This window comes from Montipora capricornis, chromosome 2, assembly GCF_036669925.1.
Source record: "Montipora capricornis isolate CH-2021 chromosome 2, ASM3666992v2, whole genome shotgun sequence".
NCBI lineage: Eukaryota > Metazoa > Cnidaria > Anthozoa > Scleractinia > Acroporidae > Montipora > Montipora capricornis.
In genome coordinates this window covers 1,113,306-1,123,305 of record NC_090884.1, presented here as the reverse complement: position 1 = coordinate 1,123,305, position 10,000 = coordinate 1,113,306, and the positions used below count along the sequence as shown (strand labels likewise).

The window sequence follows — 10,000 nt, the reverse complement described above, 5'->3', positions numbered from 1 at the left end:
CTGTAATTTCAGCAATCGTTAGCAACTACCTACGTACAGCGATCCTACATTGAAACATTCAATCAGCACCTGAAAATAATGAAGTCTAGGCTATACTGAAGTCTTGTACATATCAACATTTAGGACATAATACCAACAAGTCAACTAACGATAAAAATATTGACTTGAGGCAAGGATCCCAATAAAGACACAACTCGCTTAACGTTCACATTTTTATACTGTCCGCCACCAAGAAACCCCAAATAAGGACGGTCGAGGTGAAAGAACATCACACCTTTGAGGTCCTTATTCTAATAACGTTCCGGTGTTTTAAAACCACAGATTACTGCAAAGGCACACATTTAAATGTACTTCCAGAAGCCCATTATAAGCTCCTGGTACTTCTTAATTGATAAGTACATCCTATGTGTCGTCTTTCTTCTCCAGCCGCCATGTGGGAAAAGCTACGTGGCTGGGTCCTTATGATACGAATATTTAGTGGTGCTAGGATTAATTAAAGTATACAATGACTGTTAATAGTATTAATAGACCATATTCGTATTCTCAGTATTGGACTGGAACTACCTTCTTGCAATGGAGGGTAATGCGGGGGAATATATTAACTAGTGTTTGCATTTGAAAAGATTTCCCCGCATTATAGCCTCCATTTCAAGCTAGTTCCAGTCCAATACTGAGAATACAAATATGGTCTATTGGTCTAGGAGTGACGAAAGTCGCCTACATGTTGTAGCTGGCTAAATAAACAATGTGATCTATGAAAAAGAACCTGCTCACCTCCTGCATTTGTCGATGGAACATAGAAAAAGCGGCGATTTAACCACAAAGAAGTGCTGCGGCGACTCAAACCTGCAAGAAGATGTTTCAACGGTGCTGCAAATCAAACTTTTTACTCCGACCCGGCTGTAAGACTTCCGGGGCATGTTGACACTAATCTGCATTATTGCCCAATCTTATGACGTAGTCCCAGCGCCCTTTGCTCACGTTCAGCTAAGTAGGCAAAAAATGCCTAAAGAAGTTAGTTGTTTCAATCGCTTGGTTGAAAGTCGTCAACTTCTTGATTTATTAAATATACACCCATATTTTTTTTTTTACGTTTTTAGCTTTGGTTCTTTGGTTCAACTCCTTGAGCCCACTCCACACCCACTAAACCCCAAAATGATCGTAGTGAACGCTACTCTGGCGCCTTAGTATTTTTTGATTTAGGTAAAAAGAATGAGAAAGACAACACGGTTGTTCCTGGTACACCACAGAGAAGTCCGGATTATCAAGTAAGCTAAATCTCTGCAGCTGTATTGTTTTTTTTTTTTTTTTTAACAAATACACCATTTTACAGCTGTAGCTTAGTTACCTGGCCTAAGAATGGAAGCGAGGCTGTCAGTTACCCTGTTTTGATACAAATCGTTTTTGCCTTTCTAATGTTAATGTAGATTAATTTGAATTACAACAACACAATATTAATTAACATGATACAAGCAGTGACTGTCTGTGTCAATACAAGGTCACCAGCAGTCTCGCAGCCATTCATTGTCCGGATATTGAATCAAGTCATCTTTGCAGTGAAGCGTGTCAAAGCCGTACTTCAAATAATGGATAAGACGTTAAAAGCAGTTGAAATGCTGGCCACATCAGCACGCAAACCGAACGTGCTACACACTGCAAAGATTTACTCATCAGCAACATATTTGTCGTTACATGAATTTCTAATATGTAACGTTACGCCCTTTTTCTTAACGTTTTTTTCAGTAAGTGATTATAAAAGTTATTGATAAAGCATCCCTTTTTATGCAGAAAAATATATCGTCCTATATTTGTTTATCTGTTTCGAAATCTGGACTGCTCCAATTTGTCTACTGTCGGCAGTTACTCGTGTCGTTTCATCGATCAGTAGTCCATTTAGAAGATTCGAAGTCGACCACTCATGCTGAATTACTTCCTACAGAGCCGTATGAGAGGCGGGGCCTACGGTTAATAGTCAGTTTTACGAGAAGACTTGAAATCCCTACCATATTCCGATGAACCTACTCCACACCCTAACAAACTAAGGAAGCACGTTTTTCCCACAGGGTCTCGAACCCACTTCCTCCAGCACTCGGAAAATCTGATGTGAGCACAGTGACAGCAGCAAGCCTTTTGCATAGAGAACTTTCCGGTATAAATGCCAGAGTCATGACTTTATATTTCCAACTAGTCATATCATGTCATGTCATGTTCCATCTCCGGGGTAGGTAGGAGTAATTGGAAATAATAGGGGTGTGCGTCCGACAGGTAGGGGTAATGGGGGAAGGCATCTGGGACGTGAAAGGTCGAGGTAAGCGCATATACAGGATAGCTTCATTTTCGGCTAAAAAAAACAGCACCGATTTGGTCAGTAGTGAAGGAAAGTAATAGTTGGGTTGTGAAAACTTAATTGTCATTCACGTGATTTGTGTGTAAACGAGGCTACACCTTTAAACCGAGGCAGAAAATAGATACTAGTTCCTAACAGAGAAAAAACTCCAAAAAACTCTGCGTGGTGGCTAAAGGTGGGTCAAAAACAGATAGTAGTTTCATGAGCGTTCGCAGATTAGGACTGCGCCCTTCGGACGCAATTATTGCCCTTAACAATATTCAACAGTTTTTGTTTCCGGTCATGTTTGAGCAAGTTAGATGACGCTTCCTTTCAGTTGCGCAGAGGAAATAAGAACTCGAAAACCGCAATGTTAGCAGGCAGAAAGGGAATTTACTTTCTAAGGTGGGGAATTGCGCAAAAGCTGCACTGCAAAAACCTAGAAGCTCTGGCCCGATTCATTTTAAGTGGAAATATTTTGCAATCGGAAATACATATTTGCTTGTGTGGATGCCGACAACACATATACCTCAAAAACGCGTGCTTTGTGTGCTAAAAATGACTTAAGACAGCAGGAGAAGAGTAAACGTTAAATACTCGCCACCTTGTCTATTTCATATCGCGTAAAATAAAGCTGGTGAGCTCAGTAGCTTTTCAGAAAGGGGGATGGCGCTTTTCTTCCGATCAAATAAAATTTAATTAAGCAAATCGTTCTCATCCACACGAGAAAAAAAGAGTAAAGTTCCAAATTTATCAAACACTTACGTTTTGGGATTGAGCTGGAGGAAACTTCAGACAGAATAGAAACTGCTGCCAGGAAGACCACAAGGAATATGAAGTGATTTTTTGTCGGCTGCCTCATCATCTTGCTGATCTGCATTCAGTGTTTTGGTTGAGAATGTCCTCAAAAGACTCCAGCTATAGTTGTGTCGCAGGAATATTTCACTGTTTAAATTGTTTAAATTGCGGTTATAAATACCCTGTTATTGCAAAGTCTGCGTTTTATAAGCACAAAGGACTTAATTTTAATACCTGTCTACGCGTCTGTGTATTACGAATTTCTTTGGCGTCTTTAGAAGACACTGGATCTAGAGAAAACGTCACCGGTGCTCGCGCTCGGAAGTTGGTTATTTCAATAGTAAAACCATTGGGGTCTGAGATAGAGTTACTACGGCACTGACAAGAAAAGTAAAACAATATCGGTTTTCCGGCCGGTCTATATCGTTTCAAAAAAATATCATTCTTGTAGGACAGGGTCGTATGGAAAATATCCTGTCAACATCACTCGAATAGTTTGAGACAGATGATCTGCCCGGGCGTGGTTTCGACATGGCGTGGGAACATCCGATGGCAGACAGCAAGCAAACGATTTTTTGAAGTGAAAAGAAAATCCCACTCCAGATATTTCACAATATCTTGCTACCAGGACTCGACTGCGTCGAAAGTTCGAATGACTTCTCCGAGAACGAGGTGTTCTGGATTTATTCATAATTTTGTCATCAGTTCTCAATGAAAAAAGAAATACGACTTGAACTGCCGGACTCCATTGGCTACTTCTACAGTTATACTAATACCACATTTCTTCGCAAAGCTTTTGCGTGGTTATTGGCACTCAACCGGTCTCACCACGTACTTAAATAATTAAAACGTTAATCACATTAGCCTCTAAAAACGGTTAAATTTAATGGGAGCTTGTGAATGCCACCCTCATTTGTGATCACATGACGTTTGCTACACTAAGAAGTTACCGTGCCATCATGGCACTATAAATTTCAAAGGCTATGTGTAACAGTCAATTGACTCTCAAAATTATTTGGACAATTTCTGCTGGTAATTTTGCAGGTCGTGCTATTTACGAGGATTGCCAAGATCATCGAAAAGCAGTTGATTTGACTTCATTTACCGGTTAGGGAAGGTACGTTCTTAATTGGGAGGGGGGGGGGGGGCTTCGGAGGGGAGGGTCCTTAGTAATTTTTTTATAAATTGGGGAGGGTCAAACCTGTTTTATTCTCAACCCGGGGAGGGTAATAGTTTTTTTTTGCAAGGAAAAAATTACTCCATGTCGCTTCTATTTTGTATATACATGCAAAGCTAACAGTCGAGATTAATCTAAATTATTTTACAGGTGTCGAAAAATTTACTTATCAAAGAACTATCTTCTCCCAACAAACATAATTGTCTCTCTCAACCCGTGCCTGCTTTCGCCCAATTATTTTGATGTTTCCGCGCAGGGGTCTGGTATACTGAATCAGTCTCCGGTGAGGATTCGTCACTTAAAATAAGCTAATCGAACCTGAACCGACAACTCGATCTACTACATCACTATATTCGCCCTTAGGGTTTGGGAACCACCCTAGGTCTTCATCTTTCCACTTCTCTGGACTTGTGCTTTCACTTGTTCCCGCAGCCGATGTGCCATCAACTGAGTCAGAGGAGTAGCGGGCATCCTTTTTAGAATGGCCAGTCGACAAACAGCCACAATAGCCACAAGTTGCTCCATCAGACCTCATGAAATCCACGCATTCACCACAAGCACATTTCCCTATTTCTATTCCTCGTACATCCTTGCCCATTTTCAAGTTTTCACAGTACAATCACCCACCACGCAATTAACTACTTTGTGCGCAGATGAACGAGGTTATATGAGTAACACTTCCAGTTTGTTATTTCCACTTCCGGTTATTTTGGTCGTGGATAGGTCGAGGGGGGTGGGGGAGGGTCAGATGTTTTTGTTTGGGTATTTTTGAAGGGTCATGCATTAATCCATTTCAGGACGTGGGAGGGCTACGACTTTTTTCGCAAAAAAATTCTAAGATACCCCGTCCCACCCCCACCCCCCCCCCCCCCGCAATAAAAAACGTACCTTCCCTTAACAAAGTGCACTAATCTGGATCATGAATTTAACCAAGATTTTCCGTGACTCACTTTTTACGGTTAAGGCTTAACTTAAGACATTGGGGTATTTTTTCCGACATTCCATGCATGAGTCCGAATAAGCGTATTAAGCGTTAAGTTCCAACATGCCAAGCAGGTAATTATACTTAGCAATTAAATAAACTTAAAGTTTCGATCAAATTCACGTCACCAATAAAGTATGTTCCGCATTCCCTGGTAGATATAAATAAGATATAAATACACCCATGGATACACTTTGAATTGTCTATATGGGACTGTTTGGCCACTTGAATACTGTGCTTTCGATTTTCCGAGGGTTGCCATACTTTCATGCATGGAGAGTTATGACCAGTAGTTATACTCTACCAAAAATATCACAGTTCAATTCACGAATCGGTAATTATGCTTTGTGTAAGGTTTTATGTAATGGACGTTAAGCTCACATTTTAAGAAGAAGATCGATAAACAGCGTTGGTGATAAGGTCAATTCTATCGATGTTCATGTTATTTTCCATCAAATGCAATGTAGCACTGTTAAAATTTATAAATACATTTGGAAGCATTTGTTCAGAAGAATTCCCCATGCTTCACATCCGGGCCCGTGGAAGCTTTATAAATCCTTTTGTCATCCCGAACAAAGAAACATGTTGGTTGGATTAAAGGGAAAAAAAGCACACAAGGCCTGCAAATATGTTATCAGTAGACAGTCACATCACGATCGGGAGACGAATGATCGAAAGGATTTAATCAATTTATTATTGTTTAACCAGGGAAGTTTTCACGCCAAGCGGCCATGTAATGTTCTGTTTATTATATAGATATTGATGAAATGTCTAGATTTAAAACAACTTGTTTTACTCGTTTTCGAAATGATGTAAAAAAGAGGTCACCAACCGCTAAAACACGCATGCTGTGTAACATGAAACAAGATATGAAAGTTATGAAAAACAAATCATGATAATGTAAAATTTTGCAATAAAAATGTTAATGAAGTAGAGAAGAATTATATTAAGGCACAAAAGTATCTTACAATGAAGAGGAAGCTCGCGTTTTATTGGCTAATCGTGCTCGTTACCATGACGACACCTATATTCTCACGTGTGAAAGATAAAAATGATATGTTCACTGCGCGCGGTGAAGATATGATTTTTTAGTAAAAGGAGAAATCCTGGTATTTCATCAGTACCTATAAAATAAAAATTGACATCACATGTATGGGCTTAAATTTAAGATAACATTGGGCATTGTGATATATTTCTTATTGTGTCTACACACACTTAATTTAGTGGCATTAATAAATTGCTGTTCAATACAGTTTGTGTCACGGTAATGACAGAGGAATTATAGTTACGTTACCTTTTGTCATACAACAAAGAATAAGCATTTAATGACTGCCTCCAAGGGAAACAGCGAGTTTTGTTTCCCCGAGACCCTCATTGAGGGTCGAGTTCCCGTGGGACAGTCATTAAGTGTTTTGTTATACCTCCCAACTTGTTATACCTCCCAACTCAAAATAGAACAATACAGGGTGAGGCTAAATTGCGAGGGTGGATGGGTCGTGGGTCGTGTTTGTTTGAAGATTAAAAAAGATATATGTTAGCTCCCTCAGTGCTCCGTCCAATTTTGTCTTATGTCTTTGGTCTTGTCCGTTTCGAGAATTTCCAGTCATTGATAAAAAAAAGGTTTAGGTTAGGGTTAGGGGTTAGGGTTAGGGTTAGGGATCCACGACCCACGTCACACACGACCCACCCACCCACGTCGATTAGACACTCTCAACGGTACACGGATGCCAGCTTACGACTTTATTGCAAAATGTCACCAATCTCAGTAATTTGCATATAAAATAAGTCACAAATCTTGCTAGTATATTATGAGCTTTTGTTGCGTAGAAGCTGTTCAATTTTTTTTTCAGTTCTTGTTTGAAACCGTTTAGATGGCATGCCTGCGTAAAAATTATTTGCTTGACGCGGCTGGCATACAATTTTGTCGCGGTTTCAAAGGTGCACGACCTGATCACGTGCGAGTCGAAAGTTCTAGTCGTTGCTTCCCTAGGGAGTTAGTGAGTTTTGACACATGACACGTCCTCCTCCAATCGGAAAACGTATTTGAGTTGGGAGGTAAAACAATTCAGTTTGTTCATCATGTAATGATCAACAAAGTTATGTAATAATCTCTTTTAAAACTAGAACACAACACGAACGCGTCTTCGTCGAAATAAATTATTGTTATATAAGACATTGAGTTTTTCGATTTCATTGTATCATGTTGTGAACACAATCAACTGTTGGTCACAAGACATTTCCTGTGTTCATTAATTTTAAACGTGGTACAAGCGCTGCATTTTTGTTGTAGGATTTATACACCATACGTATTGCACATAGATCTCACAGGATGGAAACCGGAAGTGAACACTTCGCATGCCAGGACAATCGTCTTATCGTCTCTCAGGGAGAAAAAAAAAGTACTTATCACTATATAAATATGACAGTGTCAAGGTAAGTTTAAAAGGAAAACAGCTCACTTCCGTTTGCCTAAACTTCTTTTTATACAATTGAATTGGTTGTTTCTAATCTCTTCTGTTCATTTTAGAATTGTAGGCCACATTACCACATTTATTTTTCTTTAATCTGCTTTGTTGTCAAAAAAGGCATCCCACGTAAACGCCATTATTTGGGCGTCTTGTTTCTCTTATTTTTTCCCCGAAAAATAGGGCGCCCGCGAAGCGAAATTCGTCTCGTGCCTCTTCGTGTTCCTCCCCGTAAACAAACACAAGTTATCATCGAGTTCTCTTAAATTCGTTTCGTCCAACTTTCATTTGCAACTAATTATTGTCGAAAACCAACTTGTCGAGCTTCGCAGAGAGACCGATCAAAGTCTACTGTACACACAGGTGATCCAGGCTCTGCAAACAGCAGTCGTGAGGCAGCGATTTCGGCTCAAATAATCTCCATATGACATCCAATAAAATGGTCTCCAAACTTCAAACATATCTTCTAGTTATAACTTCTAGTGTCTGAAACACGATGTCGGAGTTATTTGACATGATATCTGAGCTAGGTATTGACATGGCGCTTCACTATAAAATGACAATGTAGGGGGCATTATATCGAAGCAACCTCGAATCTGGACTAAAATTGCGAATAAAATCCCCCGAACGATGAATTCTCTCTCACAGAGCTACGCTAGGATAATTTTACCTTCAACGTGTCTCAACTTATCCGAGCCAAACTCTTTTCCATATAGTCGCTAACCATCCTCAAAAGCCCACATTGCCCAGCTTTCAGGGCGATGTCATCCTTCAGAATTACGGTTGGACAGTAGACGCACTCGGTCCAACTGGGAACGAGAGAAAACGTAACAATCGATCTGCTCTCGTTCGCAGTGTTCCGAGTTAGAACCGAATCCACATTCGAGGGTTGCTTCGAAATAAAGTTTGAAGTTTGGAGACCATTTTATTGTTAGTCACATTGAGATCCTGTTTTCAAACGGTGACTTGCAGAGCTTGAGCTACCTGTTCTGTACATTCTCTCGTTAAAAGATTCAAATGTCATACAAGCAAAACGGATGTCGAAGTATCTAATTTCAAAATACATAAAAGTTCTCACCTATACACAATATGCTGTTCAAATCGTCCACGAATTATAACTCTCACAGCGTCATTAGGTCGATGAAAAATGATTTTCCCCACCGAACAAGATTTTGAAAAAAGGTCCACCGGACCAGAAATCAAATCACCGCACATGCGCAACAAAGTGATCCAGGCCCTCGGACCACACAAATTGTTGGGGGCCATGTGATTTTGCCGGAAATGCGGGACGCGCCTAATCCTAATCAGAAGTGAAACGTACGTTGGTAGATTAAACTGGCGGCAAACCAATGTGGTTTACCACTGTCTCAAAAACAAAACCAAAATCAAAGACCAAAGGTCAAAAACCAAAACAAAAACAAAAAACTCCCACATTTAAGGAGCCTTGGGGAGGATGGGGGGGGGGGGGGGGGGGAATTTTCCCCTTGATCTCTTTAAGAATTTGCTTGTGGTCTCTTGTTCCCGAAATTAATTCCGAACTTGTTCTCAGCTATTTTATCCCTAAAATGGTCTTATGTTCCCTTGTTCCATGGTCGGATGATAAGAAACGTTATCGAGCCTGCTGAAGAAAAAACAAAACAAACACGGCAAAAAAAAAAAAAAAAAAGAAAAAATAATACATCTAAATATATGGTTCTTTGTTTAACAGTGGTGGAGAGTGTTGAGTGATTACCCTGAACTTGGACTCGACACCAACTTCTGGTTTATGTGACATGCACAATTTTGGATGTGGCAATGGGGGATGTACGCCGGTCATAAAAATTGACGGAACCAAGGTATATTCAATTGGTTTTTAATCTCAGTTAGTATTTTGTTGCGTATGAGTGTAGTGTAAATGAGCGTGTGGCCGTACTTTTAGGAAGCAGACCACCAAAAACCATTTTCATGATAATTAAAATTATCACTGATTTAGAAAACCACAGAGGAAACAACAAAAACGTCAACAATTGATTTCTTTATAGTAGGAGAACTCTAGCCTCAACTCCTTTGGCCTCATTAAAACTTATGTTATTGTTGCTGATCATGTCATTGCCGGCAGACAACATTTCAGTACCGCTCTTCTCTTTGGGACAACATGGAGACTTTAAATCCTGTAGGTGGAGAGACTAGGTTTGACACTCAAGAAACAAAGCTGCCGACCTACTGGAAAACTTCCGTCACCAAGATTTGCCTCGGTATGAAAATCGGCCGTG

The 10,000-nt window shown here is 40.0% G+C and overlaps 1 protein-coding gene and 1 long non-coding RNA gene across 2 annotated transcripts in view; one reads left to right on the top strand and one right to left on the bottom strand.

Moving 5' to 3' along the window:
- LOC138038352 (uncharacterized) overlaps positions 1-3,497 on the bottom strand; it is a 7,982-nt gene extending 4,485 nt beyond the window's left edge. The window contains exons 1-3 of the mRNA XM_068884165.1: positions 3,359-3,497; positions 3,092-3,271; positions 775-846 (exon numbers count right to left, since the gene is read on the bottom strand). Of these exons, the coding sequence (XP_068740266.1) occupies positions 775-846; positions 3,092-3,206 (187 nt within the window). The 5' untranslated portion in view covers positions 3,207-3,271; positions 3,359-3,497. The remainder of the gene's footprint in view (positions 1-774; positions 847-3,091; positions 3,272-3,358) is intronic.
- A 4,147-nt stretch (positions 3,498-7,644) lies between these two features.
- LOC138037697 (uncharacterized) overlaps positions 7,645-10,000 on the top strand; it is a 2,732-nt gene continuing 376 nt past the window's right edge. Inside the window, exons 1-2 of the long non-coding RNA XR_011130077.1 lie at positions 7,645-7,716; positions 9,457-9,583. This is a non-coding gene — a long non-coding RNA (uncharacterized lncRNA). The remainder of the gene's footprint in view (positions 7,717-9,456; positions 9,584-10,000) is intronic.